Source organism: Budorcas taxicolor, chromosome 16 (genome assembly GCF_023091745.1).
Source record: "Budorcas taxicolor isolate Tak-1 chromosome 16, Takin1.1, whole genome shotgun sequence".
Lineage (NCBI taxonomy): Eukaryota > Metazoa > Chordata > Mammalia > Artiodactyla > Bovidae > Budorcas > Budorcas taxicolor.
The window spans coordinates 29,932,454-29,950,152 of record NC_068925.1 but is presented as its reverse complement, the minus strand read 5'-3'; the positions used below and the strand labels follow the sequence as shown (position 1 = coordinate 29,950,152).

Here is a 17,699-nt window from a genome sequence, read left to right as displayed (position 1 = left end):
TTTCCAGTCTGTACCACCATGCATTCAGGCGGTCTGCTCCTAGAACAGGTGATGGAAAGAAGAGAAGTAGTGGTGTAAGCAGTCAGAGGGCTAAGCCTTGGAAAGGTAACAATGGCGTAATAGTCTTTCTAAGGGAAACGCTTGTATCAGCATCATTTGACCTGCCACGGACATGAGTTTAAAGTGACTTCCTGGCTTTTGTTTCATTCACCAGCCTCTTCATTAAAACATGCTGCTGCTGCTGCTAAGTCACTTCAGTCGTTTCCAACTCTGTGTGACCCCCCCAGGCTCCCCTGTCCCTGGGATTCTCCAGGCAAGAACACTGGAGTGGGTTGCCATTTCCTTCTCCAATGCATGAAAGTGAAAAGTGAAAGGGAAGTCGCTCAGTTGTGTCTGACCCTTAGCATAGACTGCAGCCTACCAGGCTCTTCCATCCATGGGATTTTCCAGGCAAGAGTACTGGAGTGGGGGGCCACTGCCTCTACATGGAAACTCCATTTATGCCTATCCTAATGAAGCTTCCAGGGCTTCCCAGGTGGCGCACTGGTAAAGAATCCACCTGCCAAGGCAGGAGACACGGGGTCGATCCCTGGGTTGGGAAGATCCCCTGGAGAAGGAAATGGCAAACTATTCCAGTATTCTTGCCTGAGAAATCTCATGCACAAAGGAGCCTGGCAGGCTATAGTCCACAAGGGTTGCAAAAAGAGTTGGGCACAACTTAGTGACCAAACAACAACAACATAGCTTCCATGGGCCACATCATCAGTACCCACTGTCTTACAATTTCTAATAATCTCCACTCTGCTCTGGAGGGAGGAGTCTTTAAGCTTAAGGATCCCCAGAAAGGCTTTCTTATGGCTCAGAATTTGAAAGTGCCCTGAGATTTGTTCATTTTATTAATAAAATTGTCTCTTCTTTTCTGTGTGTATGTGCTTCTTACCTGTATTATTCTGTGGTTAAATCTCCAGGTTACTATAAATGATACCAAAATTCTAAATTTTGGTATCAATTTTAATTAGCCCAATATGACTTTAAGAAAAGTAAAGGAATAAACTTTTCATTTGTCTGTTATTTTGTTGAACTGACATATTTAAAAGAGTAAGGTAGAAAGAAGAGATAAAACCCTGAACTTTTCAAAATGGAAAATTAATTTTAAACTTAAAAGTGTGTTCCTATTACCTATGCTGATACTGTCTTAGCATGAATGAATAGAAATGAACTATTTTTTCAAAAATGTTTTGACCCACTTTTCATGTCATATTATCTAAAAAAATAAAAAAAGAAGAAGGTAGAGCTTTGGGTGGGTAGTATGTGACAAGATTCAGATCCTTGAAATTCAAAAGTATAAATATTGTTCAGTTTCCTAATCTGGCCAAGTAGCTTATAAAAGCAAACTTTGGTACACTGAAAAAAAAAAAAAAAAAAAAGGAAAGAAAAGGCTTAGGGAATCATGTGAGGTCAGAAAAGCCAGGACTGAACACTGATGACTCCTGGCTGTGTTTCTAAGGGCAGGGAGGCGGTCAAGGACACGCTGCCAGGTTACAACAAGAGAACACATTCCCACATTGATGTTACCACACACCTGGGCTTGTGCAGGTCCAGACAGTCCAGAAGCTCGTACAGGACTCAGCACTGTTTTGAGGGAAGCTGAGCAGAGGTTAGGTGTTAACAAAGGAGATGCTTCTCATTATCTGCCAATCTGCCAAGTTTGTCAACTTTAAGATTTACATGTTGAGGACTTCCCTTGTGGTTCAGTGGTTAAGACTCCATGCTCCCAATGCAGGGAGCCTGGGACTGAACCCTGGTCAGGGAACTAGAACCTGTATGTCACAAAAAAGATCCTGAGTGCTGCAACTGAGACCCAGCATAGCTTAAAAAAAAATGGTTGAATATGTTGGTTATTAGTTTATTGCAAAATTCAGACTTAAATTGAAGAAAGTAGGGAAAACCACTAGACCATTCAGGTATGACCTAAATCAAATCCCTTATGATTATACAGTGGAAGTGAGAAATAGATTCAAGGGATTCGATCTGATAGACAGAGTGCCTGAAGAACTATGGATGGAGGTTCATGACATTGTACAGGAGGCAGGGATCCAGACCTTCCCCAAGAAAAAGAAATGCAAAAAGGCAAAATGGTTGTCTGAGGAGCCCTTACAAATAGCTGAGAAAAGAAGAGAAGGTAAAAGACAAAGGAGAAAAGGAGAGATATATCCATCTGAATGCAGAGTTCCAAAGAATGGCAAGGAGAGATAAGAAAGCCTTCCTCAGTGATCAACTCAAAGAAATAGAGGAAAACAATAGAATGGGAAAGACCAGAGATCTCTTCAAGAAAATTAGTGATACCAAGGAAACATTTCATGCCAAAATAAGCACAATAAAGGACAGAAATGTAGGGACCTAACAGAAGCAGAAGATATTAAGAGGAGGTGGCAAGAATACACAGAAGAACTATACAAAAAAGATCCTATACAAAAAAGATCTTCATGTTCCAGATAACCATGATGGTGATCACTCCCCTAGGGCCAGACATCCTGGAGTCCGATGTCAAGTGGGCCTTAGGAAGCATGAACAAAGCTCGCGGAGGGGATGCAATGCCAGCGGAGCTGTTCCAAATCCTGAAAGATGATGCTGTGAAAGTGCTGCACTCAATATGCCAGCACATTTGGAAAACTCAGCAGTGGCCCCAGGACTGAAAAAGGTCAGTTTTCATTCCAATCCCAAAGAAAGACAATGCCAAAGAATGCTCAAACTACTGCACAATTGCACTCATCTCACACACTACCAAAGAAATGCTCAAAATTCTCCAAACCAGGCTTCAACAGTATGTGAACCAAGATGACTGAGCAATGTTCAAGCTGGATTTAGAAAAGGCAGAGGAACCAGAGATCAAATTGCCAACATCTGTTGGATCATAGAAAAAGTAAGAGAGTTCCAGAAAAACATCTGCTTCACTGACTACACCAAAGCCTTTGACTGTGTGGATCACAACAAACTGTGGGAAATTCTAAAAGAGATGGGAATACCAGACCACCTTATCTGCCACCTGAGAAATCTGTGTGCAGGTCAAGAAGCAACAGTTAGAACTAGACATGGAACAACAGACTGGTTCCAAATTGGGAAAGGAGTACGTCAAGGCTGTATATTGTCACCCTGCTTATTTAATGTCTATGCAGAGTACATCATGAGAAATGCAGGGCTGGATGGAGCACAAGCTGGAATCAAGATTGCTGGGAGAAATATCAAAAACCTCAGATATGCAGATGACACCACCCTTATGGCAGAAAGTGAAGAAGAACTAAAGAGCCTCTTGATGAAAGTGAAAGAGGAGAGTGAAAAAGCTGGTGTAAAACTCAACATTCACAAAACGAAGATCATGGCATCTGGTCCCATCACTTCACGACAAATAGATGGGGAAACAATGGAAACAGGGAGATTTTATTTTGGGGGGCTCCAAAATCACTGCAGATGGTGACTGCAGCCATGAAATTAAAAGACACTTACTCCTCGGAAGAAAAGCTATGACCAACCTGCTGCTAAGTCATTTCAGTCGTGTCCGACTCTGTGTGACCCCATAGACGGCAGCCAACCAGGCTCCCCCATCCCTGGGATTCTCCAGGCAAGAACACTGGAGTGGGTTGCCATTTCCTTCTCTAGTGCATGAAAGTGAAAGTGAAGTCGCTCAGTCATGTCCTACTCTCAGCAACCCCATGGACTGCAGCCTACCAGGCTCCTCCGTCCATAGGATTTTCCAGGCAAGAGTACTGGAGTGGGGTGCCATTGCCTTCTCCATGACCAACCTAGACAGCATATTAAAAAGTAGAGACATTGCTTTGCCAACAAAAATCTGTCTAGTCAAATCTATGGTTTTCCAGTAGTCATGTATGAATGTGAGAGTTGGACTAAAAAGAAAGCTGAGTGCCAAAGAATTGATGCTTTTGAACTGTGGTGTTGGAAAAGACTCTTGAGAGTCCCTTGGACTTCAAGGAGATCCAACCAGTCAATCCTGAAGGAAGTCAGTCCTGAATATCCATTGGAAAGACTGATGCTGAAGCTGAAGCTCCAATAATTTGCCCACCTGATGCAAAGAACTACAAAAGACCCTGATGCTGGGAAAGATTGAGGGCAGGAGGAGAAGGGGAAAACAAGGGATGAGATGGTTGGATGGCATCACCAACTCGATGGATCTGAGTTTGAGCAAGCTTTGGGAGTTGGTGATGGACAGGGAAGCCTGGCGTGCTGCAGTGCTGCTGCTGCTGCTGCTGCTGCTGCTGCTAAGTCGCTTCAGTCGTGTCCGACCCTGTGCGACCCCATAAATGGCAGCCCACCAGGCTCCCCTGTCCCTGGGATTCTCAAGGCAAGAACACTGGAGTGGGTTGCCATTTCCTTCTCCAATGCATGAAAGTGAAAAGCGAAAGTGAGGTCGCCCAGTCGTGTCCGACTCTTAATGACCCCATGGACTGCAGCCTACCAGGCTCCTCTGTCCATGGGATTTTCTAGGCAAGAGTGCTGGAGTGGGATGCCATTGCCTTCTCTGGTGCTGCAGTCCATGGGGTCGCAAAGAGTTGGACACGACTGAGAGACTGAACGGAACTGAAATCAGTAGTGGCCTTAATCTGGACTAAGGTTTCATGTATCTAGTTTCCATCCATTCACTCTTCTCTTTCCCCTGTCCTCCACCCCCTGCTCCTGTCTCTCTCTTTTAGCAAGTGCAGTTCAAGTACAAATTATCTTCTGGGCACATGTCAAGTGTGATTACAAGGTGGACCTGGGGGTTGTCCATCCCTTGCTGAGCTGGTGCTCTGTCCGGAGAGCTGTACCCCCGTCTCTTTCCAGAATGCCACAGGGACTGTCATCCCCCTGTTTTCACAAGGGACCAAGTGCATCCAGAGAATATAGTGGTGAGCTGGGCAAGGAGAGATGGGGGTGGTCAGAACACTAGGAAGGGTGTTCATAAAGGAAGTGAAACGTATGCTGAGGCTTGCAGATGAAAACATTTCAAAGATAAAAAACAAATGAAGAATGAGTCACTAGATGACCCTCCAAGCGGTGTTCTCTGAGAGGCCAGAATGCTGAGTGGAGGGTGGCTGTGAGGGGCAGGATGCAGGGCTGGGAACCCTGAACCTCGGAGGAGAGGGACCTCTGTCTGGGCTCCATGTGGCCACAAGAGTGACAAGTTAGGAGTCACCTGGGCAGAGGGTAAGGTTCAGAATTAGTACCTTGGGCTACTGTGTCCTGTGTCATGGTTCTTGAATATGAAAATATTCAGAAGCTGTGAAGAAAGACACAAAAAGGGTTTTTTGCCTGAAGGAGAGCAAAATCCTTTCTCTTTGCTTTCTCTTACTCTCAAATTTTCAGGGCAAGCCCAGAAAAGACCTAAGGACTTTCTGGTCACTTTCTTCCCTCTCATCACAGGGAATCAGGAAGCTGAGGAATCATCTGGAACAGGCTGGGTTATAGTTCTCTTTAATGGTAGGATGAGATATCTTCACAAGACTGCCACCCACCCCCGCCAGGCCAGAGAGCGCCACTGCAGGCGCCGAGGACCCTGGTCTGGGGAAGGCAGAGCCAGGCTACCAGGCTGGGTTACCCTAGAGCAGCGGTCCCCAACCTTTTTGGCACCAGGGACCAGTTTCGTGGAAGATGTTTTTTCCACAGACTCGGGGGCAGGGGGGTGGCTGTGAGGGGAATGATTTTGGGATGATTCAACTGCATTACATTTATGGTGCATTTCATTTCCATTATTACTACACTGTGATATATCATGAAATGATTACACAAATCACCATAATGCAGAATCAGTGGGAGCCATGAGCTTTTTTTCCCTGCGACTAGATGGTCCCATCTGGGGGCGATGGGAGAGCAGTGGGGAACAGCTGTAAATACAGATGAAGCTTCTCTCACTCACCCGCTGCTCACCTCCTCCTGTACAACCTGATTCCCAACAGGCCTCGAACAGGTACCCCATGGACTGGGGGATGGGGACCCCTGATCTAAAGGCCACCTGAGTGGGAGGAGACTATGGAAGTGTCCCCAGTCCTAATGTCTGTGCATGCCAACAAATCAGACGGGAGCGTGAAGCAATTGCATGCTTGTATAGCATTCACACAATTGCACTTAGAACATTCACTACAGTATCTCTGGGGGAAAAACAAAAAGTCTTCAAAAACTTTTCAGACCCTTAACAATACTGATTCATAAACGGTATGGACTCCTTCCACCTTGCCTTGGGGGACAGAGGTCTGATTTAGACAGCTTTGAAAGCAGTCTCCCCTCCCACAAGATCAGAAGAGGCTATTTTGCAATTTTTCCACTTTTCAAACCCAACCTGACCCTACAGACGGCTGACCAGACTCTCCCCCCATCCCCGATCCACAGTCAGAGGGAAGGCCTGGTTCCCAACTCTGCATGACAAAGGGCAGCTGCTCTTCCTCCAGGCAACTGATGGGTCCCTTGAAAAAAGTCTCCCAATCCACATTCACCACTAGCTAATTGCCCAATTATTTTATTTCCCCAGCAGAACTCTTTAGTCCCCCTGGAATCCACATTCAGCACCAGCAGCTTGTGTCCAGGAAGCCTCAGGAGTCTGGGGGACTTGCCTTCTATCTGTCTGCCCCTGCTTCCTTCCCTGCCACCCCTGCCCCACCCCTGAGTTGACTGAGTCCCCAGTTGGCCTGGGGCTGATGGATGCGCCCTGCAGGCTTTAGCAGGTCTGGCAGGACTGTGCACTGGACATAGTTTGAAGGTTTGGAAATCAGGCTGGAAATCAGAAGACCTGACTTCATGCAGGCATTGATCATTAACTATGTGAGCTTGGAGATGCTGTCACCTCTCTGAGCTTTGATTTTCTTAGCTCTAAAAACCACAGGGCAGGAGAATGGACCCGACAGTCCATTTCAGCATTAAGTCCTCTGATTCTACAAAGTCGCTCTGGGCAGGTTGGGGATGGGGGCACCTTGCTGGACAAATCCTCTGAGGGTGACACATGCTTGCGGGTTCTCTCCCCTTGAGGGAGGTCTCCATGATTGGAAAGGATTCTCGATTTTTTGAACTGTGGACCCCTGTCCAGGCACCAGTGGCCCCTAGGAGCTCCCTGAGCAACAGACCCCAGAAGCCCATCCATGCAGGCAGCACTGGTCCTGGTCAGTTCCAATTCCCATCAAAGACTTGGCTCTAGAGTCAGCTCTGAGCTGGGAGGCCAGTTTAGAAGCGCCCGTGAGATACCCGGGAAAGGCTGAGACCCCAGCAGAGGAAGGTCCTTTCATTTTACTTTTTTTTCTGGAAAATGAAGTTTCAATTAAACTGGTCAGTTACCCAGGTAGAGAAGTGGCTTCTAACCCCCCACCCCCACCCCAGGCGACTCTCAGAGACCTTCAGCTCTGAAGCATCTCATTAACAGAAGAGAACCTCGTGTGGGCACGTGGTCAGGGAGCTGCAGCCCAGGGCTTGGCCAACCTCTGCCCTCAGACAGCAGGTCATGCTGAAATAACATGGGGGCCCGCCAAGGCCTCATTTTGAGCTTCCAGCCCCACGGAGCTCCCGGACATCCAGATGCTGGAGGCCTGGCAAGGGGGCCTCGGCCTGCGAGGGCAGCCTGGGTGTTATATCCTTGGCACCGCCTTGGCCAGTGATAAGCCCCAGTGCTTCCTCTCACCCAGTGGTGAGGGTGGACTACTGCATATTTACGGAATGCCTGCCCAAAACACCTTCCGGGGACTGAGGGCCACATGTCCTGAGTCTCCTGTAAATGCGACACTTCTGCACCTTTTGGCCTGACTTAAGGCCCAAATGTTTGCACCAAGTAAGTCCTTTCCCTGCTAATCACTTGTAAAGAAAGGCAACAGTTCTCCTTTTGAAGAAGGCTACACTTGTCACAGGGAGGGCAGGAGGGCCCCCTCAGGCCGGACCCAGAGGTGGCACCTTATATTTCAGGGGGTGTCAGAACAACGTGATGTATGAACTCCGAGATGGGATGTGAATTCTGCCCTGAGGATCACTCAAATTCTGAGGAAACAGAGGTGCAAGAGGAGGAAAGGCGAGCAGAGAATCAGCAGAGGTCACGATTGGGTTGCCCCCTGAGAGGCTCCCCACTCTCCCCCATCTGCCTTCTCTCCCCTCTCCAGTTCAGTCTCTGAATTTCTGTATTTCCTCTTATCCTGTCCTGTGTACTTGACAGAATCTCTGTTTCCTCCCTTCAAATAACCCGAGCTCTGGCACTTACTAGCTGTATGACCTTGGACATGTCAGGTGACAGTTTTATGCCTCAGTTTCTTCATCTGTAAAATGGGAACAATAATGGCAAGTTGTGAGGATAGAGTTAATGCATGCAAAGCACTCAGAACAGTGTGCAGCTCATAAGCAGTATTAGCCAATATGCTTATTATCAGCATTATTATTATTCCTCCCTTTCTTCAAATTATAAGTCCCCCCCACCTTATGCACATGTGCAAATATATACATATGCTTGAATATATGTACACGCATATGCATATGGTGGCAATTTGTGCTCTCTTCTGGAAGGAACTCCTCCCTTAAGCACCAGAAGTTTTTCTCTTCCTCTGCCTGGAATGTGTGAGTAGCACAGCAGCAGGGGGATGGGACAAGAGACCCACCAGTAACACAGTTGCCCACAGAGGAGGCCAGAGTGCCTGTGCTGGGAAGGAGCTGAGGGGTGCTCCCTGCCCATTGGGCCCCTTGGCCCCAACCACAGTCTTCATCCTCTTCCACCGTCATGGCTCATCTGCCATGTGACAGAACATGAGGAGGTGAGGCTATCATATTTCAAGAAGGGCTTCCTCCTGCGCATCCTCAAATGCCTCATGCCAGGAGGGACCTCGGGGACAGAGGCCTGCATTGACCTCCTCGCCCTCCACCTGCTGAGCGAGCTCAGGCAGGTTCCTTCATGCGCATGTTCTGGCTTCGTATCTGGAAGACTGGTGGGTGCTGGCACCTGCCTCCTAGGGCTGTTGTGAATACATGTTCAGAGCCCAGAACAGTGCCTGGCACAGAGTGACACTCAGGAAATGACTCCTCTCCTTGTCGTCTTCATTTTTAGAAAGGCGCACCCTGAGACCTTAACAGCAGACCAGTGAGAACAAGAACAAACCCGCTAGGGTGCTCACCACACGAGGCCTGCCCTGAATGTCTTAGGTGTGTAATTCATTTAATCTTCATACTAGCCTTGGGCTTCCCTGGAGATTCTGCCTGCAATGCAAGAGACCCAGGTTCGATCCCTGGGTCCGTAAGATCCTGTGCAGAAGGGAATGGCAACCCAACTGCACTATTCTTGCTTGGAGAAGTCCATGGACAGAGGAGCCTAGTGGGTTACAGTCCATGAGGTCGTAAAGAGTTGGATGACTGAGTGGCTAACACTTTCACACTAGCCTTAGGAAGTAGACCTGTCATCACCTCCTTCAGAGGAGAAACTGAGGCACTGAGAAGTTAGGGAGCTTGTTAGCAGGTCAAACAGCCAGCGAGCAGCAGGCCCACCATTAAGCCCTGCCAGTCTCAACTGTGTGTTTGAGGTGGCACCGGGGCTTCTCTCCCCACGTGCTCCTGTGATTTTGAACAGGATGCGACTCTGGGTAGCTCTGACCCCTGCTTTCCAGATTCTTCTCCTGTGTTCTGAATCCAGGCATGACCTGGGCTCAAACTGAGCGCTGACGCCATGTACCCAAGATAGGGTCACTGCTCAGAGGGCTCCCCAGAACCATGCTGTGCTTGTGGGGTTGGGGGAAACCTCTCTGCAGTCCTGTGGTTACAGAGACACTTGGAGAAATTCCTTCTCTTGGAACCAGCAGAGCTGAGCTGCCAGCTGTCCTGTCCTCATGGCGTCTAGCTTCCTTCTGCCACGAGGAAGGACAGAGTCCCCTGAGGGACTGCAAAAGGAGTGGGAGGGGGCTTGCAGGCACTGAAGAATGGAGGGTGGTGACTCAAGGGGCTTCTGTGAAAGTGCCTTAACGGGGCCTGGCGTAGAAGAGGCAGCAATGCAGAACACTTTCCCTCCTTCCTTCCTGTCAGTGAGCAAACCTAGACCCAGACTGGCCTTCAGGACACTCATTGTCACAGGCTAGGCTCACTTTTTCATAGACTAAGGACTAGGGTAGGATCAGGGAAATTCAACAGGCACTAAAATTATTATTGAGCTGCCAGAGAGCAACAGTCAGAGGCCCCAGATCTGTGTGGCATCCAGACAGCCCTTTGTGCCCTTCTAGACAGCCCCCTCCTTGGGCTCAGGGACCTGTCTGGATGCTGAGCTCCCAGGAGGTCTGAGGGGTGTGACCTCCCTTCCTCCCAGCCTCTCCCCCCTCCCACCATCCTGGCCCAGCCCAGGGCTGCTATAAAGCTGACCCAGCCTGGCTCTCAGCACACCCCGCTGCCGCTGCCAGGACCGTCCTGGAGCCTCCTCCGGAGACACGTCCACTCTGCCCCTCCTTCTCCCCAGCAGTGCCATGCAGCCCCTGTGGCTCTGCTGGGCCCTCTGGGTGCTGCCCTTGGCTGGCCACGGGGCGGCCCTGACTGAGGAGCGGATCCTGGACAGCCTGCTGCAGCAGCTGCACCTCAGCGAGGTCCCCATCGTGGACAAGGCCACCGTGGAGGGGCTGGTCATCCCCACCCACGTGAGGACCCAGTACGTGGCCCTGCTGCAGCGTGGCCACGGGGCGCGCTCCCGGGGGAAGAGGTTCAGCCAGAACTTCCGAGGTGAGGCCCGCCCTCCTGCTGCAGCCTGGTCCTTGTGGTGGTGAGGATTGGGGGGCGTCTGGAGTGCAGGGTCCACGGGGCAGTGAGGTGGGACCATGGCCTGTGAGGACGGCAGGCCTGGGCCCCTGGTCTCTGTCTGCACTGAGGACCCCACCTCTCAGGGCCAGGAGGAGCTGGGCTGGGCTGGACCACCTGACAAAGCCACGGCATCAGAGAAGATAAGGATGGAGAAGAGCAAGCAAAGCCAATGGGAGAGGGTGGGTGTGGCAAGAACCCTGGCTGGGAAGCCTCAGGGAGGTGCGGTAGAGTCAGGGCTTCTCAGGTTCCCTTTTCACTCTGATACTAGTAGCCTGACCTTGAGCAAACAGCTTTACAATCACAGTTTTCTTTTCTGTTTGCTCCTCTGGAACACTGATGTGATTATCTGCCCCATCTCGCAGCAATGTGAATATTAAAGTGGAGCGAAATATTATTGTGGAGGGAAAGGTGTAGGAACAACACTGAAGTGTGATGGGAAGATACTCAGTTGTCAGGGAAGCTGGCATCCTGAGTCCTACTCAGCCTCTTACCTCCCTGGGCCTGGACTCACTTCTTCAGTGCCCAGAGCTACACCCAAGGCCAGGTGCCCCCAGGTGAGAAGTCTGGTCTTCAGCATCTCAGCTGAGGCAGCCTGTTCAGCCCCGCCAGCCTTCCTGCTGGGCCGAGGTGGTTAAAAACAAGACGGATTTTCAGGTAACTGGCCTTTGCCCATGGGGACAGAGCAGGGGGCTGGTCTCTCCCAGCCTGGCCACCACCTCAGTGGCCCCACACCCTCAGAGCTTGCCTGGTGCTTAGAGGGGCCCCGATGACCCCGCTGACCTCGCTCCTGTCCCCAGAGGTGGTTGGCAGGTTCCTGGAGTCCGAGGCGTCCTCATACTTGCTGGTGTTCGACATGGAGCAGCGGCTGCCGCCCCGCAGCGAGCTGGTGCAGGCCGTGCTGCGCCTCTTCCAGGAGCCGGTCCCCAGGGCCGCGCTCCGCAGACACGAGCGCCTCTTCCCGCGCAGCGACCGCGCCCGGGTCACCGTCCAGTGGCTGCACGTCCGCGACGACGGCTCCAACCGCACCGCCCTCATCGACTCCAGGTGCGGAGGTCGCGGCTGCGGTGCGGGGCTGGTGGGGGGGGAAGGAGGGCTGGGCCCGGGGCGGGAGGAGGGGCGGCTCGGTCCCGGCGGGGACACGTGGGAGCGGGTGGGAGAGGTGCCGCCCCCGGGGCCACCCCGGGCAGTCCCAGTCCCCACGCCTGAGCGCGGGCCTGTGTCTCCCTCCGTGCGGTGTCGCAGGCTGGTGTCCATCCACGAGAGCGGCTGGAAGGCCCTGGACGTGACCGAGGCGGTGAACTTCTGGCAGCAGCTGCGCAGCCCCCGGCAGCCGCTGCTCCTGCAGGTGTTGGTGCAGCCGGAGCACCTGGGCCCGCTGGCCTCCAGCGCCCACAGGCTGGTCCGCTTCGCCCCCCAGGGGCCGTCGAGCGGCCGGCAGGGGGAGCCCCAGCTGGAGCTGCACACCCTGGACCTCAGGGACTATGGGTAGGCCCGGGGCAGGCTGCCGGTGGACTGGGTGGGGCAGGGTGCCGGTGGACTGGGTGGTCCAGGCCCCTCGGTGGGCGGGACCGGCTGGGGAGCAGAGGCTGATAGCCCCAGGACGCAACTGATTCCTCATCCTATGTCAGAGTTTCTAATGGCAGACATTTTTATTATTTAAACATTTTGTTGAAAATACCTTCAGATATTTAAAATGGGTTTTATGTTGTCATTGTTACATATTCATTATTGTAATCATCTATTTTCACTCTACCCTTTTCTCTAATTAATTCTTTGAAAGATTAAAAGCCATTAGTGGTTACTAAGGGCTTCCCTGGTGGCTCAGATGGTAAAGAATCTACCTGCAATGCGGGAGACCTGGGTTCGATCCCTGGGTTGGGAGAATCCTCTGGAGGAGGGCATGGCGACCCACTCCAGTATTCTTGCCTGGAGAATCGCCAAGAACAGAGGATCCTGGCAGGCTACAGTCCGTGGGGTCACAAAGAGTCAGACACGACTGAGTGACTAAGCACAGCACAAGGTTGAAAAGCTTTCCTGAATTCTTTCCTCATGGGACACATTAGCTATTTGGAGTAGATGAGGCTTTGGAGTGGACCTTGCTGGGCAGTAGAGTGGTTAATAACAGGCCTTTGCAATCATACAGCCTAGGTTCATTTAACTCTGCTTTCTACTGGCTGCAGAGCCTCTGGCATGTCAGTTAACATTTTTGGTCTCTGTGTCCTCAGGTGTAATAGGGATGATGCTGAAAGTACCTAGTTCAGTGCCTGGCATCATAGGAGACCATTATAAAAGAGTAACCGATTTATGACTTATGTTTCAGATATGTTTATTCATTCAGCACTTGTCACAAATATTCAGTTTTTAAATTTTAATTAATTACTTTTTGGCTGTGCTGGGTCTTTGTTGCTGTGCAGGCTTTCTCTAATTGCAGTGAGTGGTGGCTACCCTCTGGCTGTAGTGTGCAGGCTCCTTGTTGTGGCGGCTCCTCGTTGTGGTGGCTTCTCTCATTACAAAGCACAGGCTCTAGGCACGCAGCATTCTGTAGTTGTGGCCCACGGGTTTAGTTGCTCCCAGGCATGTGGAATCTTCCCAGACCAGGGATCGAACCCACGTCCCCTGCATTGGCAGGGGGATTCTTAACCACTGAACCACCAGGGAAGTCCTCCAGTTCTTTTGTAGTGAGAGATGGATCATAATTCTCCCTCCAGATGCCCCACTAGGCCCTGCCCTTGGCCCCCTGACGCCTGCTTTCCCAGCTGACCTCTGACTCTGCTTCTCTTTGCCACGCTCCTCAGAGCTCAAGGAAACTGTGATCCTAAGGCACCGGTGACCGAGGGCACCCGCTGCTGCCGCCAGGAGATGTACATTGACCTGCGGGGGATGAGGTGGGCTGAGAACTGGGTCCTGGAGCCCCCAGGCTTCCTGGCCTATGAGTGTGTGGGCACCTGCCAGCAGCCCCCAGAGTCCCTGACCTTCAAGTGGCCTTTTCTGGGGCCTCGACAGTGCATCGCCTCGGAGACGACCTCACTGCCCATGATTGTCAGCATCCAGGAGGGAGGCCGACTCCAGCCCCAGGTGGTCAGTCTACCCAACATGAGGGTGCAGACGTGCAGCTGTGCTTCAGATGGGGCACTTGTGCCAAGGAAGCTGGAGCCGTAGGTGTGGAGTGTAGCTTGAAGGCCTCTGACTAGGCACGTGCACAAAGCAGGTCTTAACATAGGTCTTAATTTTCTACTTAGCAAATGCACCTCTTGTAACTTTCTTGTGTGTTCTTCCATTTCTTGCCCTCCTGTCCATCACCCGCCCTGAGCACTTACATGAGTAACTAATGCAACCCGGGTGGCAGAGCTGTAGAAGGAAATTTCAGCCAACTTGTATAAAGGATACAGCTGAGCATGGACACACTGTCAGCTCCGAGTGTCTGTTCTCTAGCAAATTCTCAACTGAGTATGGGACAACACACCCTATAATGAGAACTGGGAAAATCAACTGACTTACTCTATCACGTGATGAATTAAAACCAAACCAAACAAAAAATCCCTCTGTTTCCCCTAGGCTGGGAGAAAATCTAAAAAGAATCCCCACTCACCAAAATGTTGACCTATTCTGGGCTTTTGTAAATATTCTTGGGTCCCCATTCCCCTGAGAGAGTGCTAGAAGGGAGGATGAAGGGGTTTAGCCTAAGGGCAGTGGACGGGGAATTAGGACACCTGATTTCTGGATCTAATAGGGCCATTAACTGTGACTTTGGGCCACCATTCCTTTTAAAAAGGAGGATTTGGGATTTGGCTCTAGGACTTCATCACCCTGGGGATCGGACAACCCTACCCTCACCCACTCCTCTGCCTCTCTGGAGACAGCATTGCCTGTGCTAAAATATTTAGGTTATTTCCTCCACTGTTTTAGAAAACTTATCACCAGAACTCACATGTATTTACATGGTTTTCTGAAATTTAGCAAAAAGAAAACAATAGCATGTAGATAATCTGCTGAAATAAAATAGAAGTGATGTTTCACTTTGTGTCTGTGTATTTAATTTCTTAAAAAATTTTTTTATTCATTTGACTGCATCAGGTCTTAGTTGCAGCATGCAGGATCTTTCATTGTGGCACGTGGGCTGCAGAGTGCACAGCTCAGTAGTTGCCGTGCAAGGGCCTGGTGGGATCTTAGTTCCCCAGCCAGGGATCAAACCTGCATCCCCTGCATTGGAAGGCAGCTTCTTAACCACTGGACCACCAGGGAAGTCCCTGTATTTATTTTGTAGTGTTCCTTACATAGGAGAGAGGGAGCAATAATGGGGAATGAGAGCAACATAATGATCTGAAGAAAGGGGGTGACCAAGGACCCCCAACTCCTAGGGGATGGTTCTGGGGACAGGGCAGGCAAGTGAACATTTACTGAGCATTCACTCTGAACCTGGAAGCCATGCTAGGCAACATCTTATACTTTATGTCACTTAATTCTTGCAACTATTTCTTGAGGTAGGTATTATTATTCCCATTTTTCTGATGAAGAAATCAAGGCTGAGGCAATGCAAATCTATGGAGTAGAGATTCAACATGCCCCAGTAAGCATGCTCTGCTGATGACACAGGAATTAATTAACATGCACGTCTGGCAATTCTACTATATTTACTTTCTCTGCTCAGTGGGGTTTCCTTATGTCTGACTTACTGAAGTTCATAGCTTTTCTATGTTGACGTACAAAGCTAATTAATAGCATCTGAATAGCAGAGGGAAAAAACAGCCAGGATTTGAGGACATGGTAAGCCTATTGTTGGAGGTAGGGAGAGAAAATTTGTCTCTGACTTGTAAGTGGCTATATTACCTTCCTAAGACAACAAAATGAAGACCTGCCACTTGGCCTGTTGTGAGTACCAGGTCATACAGCCGCTGTCTCTACAAGAAGCATATCAAAACCATCCAAAGAATTCTCCCAGCTACTCAGTGATGTATCTGCGACTCTAAAAGGACTGTGGACTCTCAGTCACATGCAATCAGTGGCAAGGATGGGCCTGCTCACATCATCCAATGAGCTAAAAAACATCGAGGAGACTAGTTCCATTTCAACATGTTAGGATGTGCTCATCAGCACAGAGAGACAGTATGGCAGACAGAATATTCTCTCCAACTATGTCCATGCCTCCCAATCCTTAGAACCTGTGACTATGTCCTGTTACATGGCACAGGGCCATGGCAAATGTAATTAAGGCTACAGATCTTAAAATAGGGAGATTATCTTGGATTATTCAGGTATACCCCATCTAATCACACGAAAGCAGAGAACTCTCCAGCTGGAGGCAGAAGGGGAGGTCAAGAGATTCAAAGCTTCAGAAGGACTCCATCTCCCATTGTGGGTTTCAAGATGAAAAGGACCATGAGCCAGGGAATGCGAGTAACTTTCAGAAGGTGAAAAGGACTCCCAGCTGACAGTCAGCAAGGAAAAGGGACCTTAGTCCTACAGCTACATGGAACCAAATTCTTCCAACAACCTAAACGAGACTCAATGCTGATTATTCCCCAAGAGCCTCCAGATAGGAACCCAGATCAGTTGACACCTTGATTTGGCCTGTGGGACCTGGAGCACAGAAACCAGCTTGGTCCACTCAGATCTCTGACCCACAGGATGTGAGATAACAAATTTGTTTTGCTTTAGGCCACTAAATTTGTGATAAATTGTTATGGCAGCAATAAAAAAAAAAACCTAATGCAGACATTAAGCCAAATCTCATTAGAAGTGACCTGTAATTTTCCCACTGTCTGACTTACTGAAGTTCATGGCTTTTCTATGTTGATGTACAAAGCTAATTAATAGCATCTGAATAGTAGATGCTATTCATCTGAAAAGATGAAGTAACAACATTAAAAGATAATTTTGAATGAATTGAAAACTGCACATAATCCCACAATCCTAAAACAGAATTATTTTGGTTTTTGCATCTCCTGTTCATACACAACCTGACCTGTTCACATACAGCATGAGTTCATAACTGTTTTGGAAATTAAGGTTAGGCTGTGCCTTAAGGCATAGGAAAAAAAAGGTGTAGAGTCACATTCCAAAAGAGCCACACTGGTTCTCCTTAGGTGATGGGATTAAAGGCAATGTTCATTTTTCCATTTGATCTAATTTCTAATTTTTCTACAATAACCATGGATTATTGGTATAAGAAGAAGCAAAAATGTATGCAAAAGGTGCCTCCCTGGAAGTTCCTAAATCCTGGAGGATTAGGGATCAAGAGCACCTGCCATTTGACTTGCTGGGAGCAATTCAAGGATTCATTCTTTGGATCATCTCCATTCGTAGTGTTGCAGGAAGGGGGACCCCCTTCCAGGGCCCGAAACTGGGCTCTTGTCTAACACTCAGAAATGAATTGTCCAAGGAGACACATGTGCTGACAAAGCAAGAGATTTTATTGGGAAAGGGCACCCAGGTGGAGAGCAGTAGGGTAAGGGAACCCAGGAGAACAGCTCTGCCACTGTGGCTCGCAGTCTTGGGTTTTATGGTGATGGGATTAGTTTCTGGGTTGTCTTTAGCCAATCATTCTGACTCAGAGTCCTTCCTGGTGGTGCACACCTTGTTCAGCCAAGATGGATGCCAGAGAGGAGGATTTGGGGAGGTGGTCGGACATGTGGTGTCTCCTTTTGATCTTTCCTGAACTCTTCTGATTGTTGCTGGCTTATTAGTTCCGTGTTCCTTACCAGGATTTCCTGTCGTAAAACAACTCATGCAAATGGTTACTATCGTGCCTGGCCAGGGTGGACGGTTTCAATCAGTGTGCTTCCCCTAACAACTCCCCACTGAGAGACTTCATATTCAAGATACTTCTTGGGAATTGGGGTGGAGGTCTCTTTCTTCTGTAACTTCTTTCTGTTGTGCATGGGCATAGGCCTGCCTAGCAGAGAAGAAGTCTCTCTCTACCT

At 49.5% G+C, this 17,699-nt stretch overlaps 1 protein-coding gene across 1 annotated transcript; it reads left to right on the top strand.

Annotated features, from left to right (window-relative positions):
* The first annotated feature begins 10,451 nt into the window (after positions 1 to 10,451).
* Positions 10,452 to 13,938, top strand: LOC128061833 (left-right determination factor 2-like). The gene is made up of 4 exons (XM_052654217.1): positions 10,452 to 10,701; positions 11,577 to 11,823; positions 12,022 to 12,264; positions 13,575 to 13,938. The coding sequence occupies exons 1-4, from the start codon at positions 10,452 to 10,454 to the stop codon at positions 13,936 to 13,938; spliced, it is 1,104 nt and encodes a 367-aa protein (XP_052510177.1).
* The last annotated feature ends 3,761 nt before the right edge of the window (positions 13,939 to 17,699 follow it).

What these genes read in the sequence shown, in the direction of transcription:
- LOC128061833 (XM_052654217.1), top strand. Translation starts at nt 10,452, where the DNA reads ATGCAGCCCCTGTGGCTCTGCTGGGCCCTCTGGGTGCTGCCCTTGGCT. An exon ending in GTTCAGCCAGAACTTCCGAG is followed by an intron (nt 10,702 to 11,576) that starts GTGAGGCCCGCC and finishes TCCTGTCCCCAG; the next exon opens with AGGTGGTTGGCAGGTTCCTG. An exon ending in CTGGACCTCAGGGACTATGG is followed by an intron (nt 12,265 to 13,574) that starts GTAGGCCCGGGG and finishes CACGCTCCTCAG; the next exon opens with AGCTCAAGGAAACTGTGATC.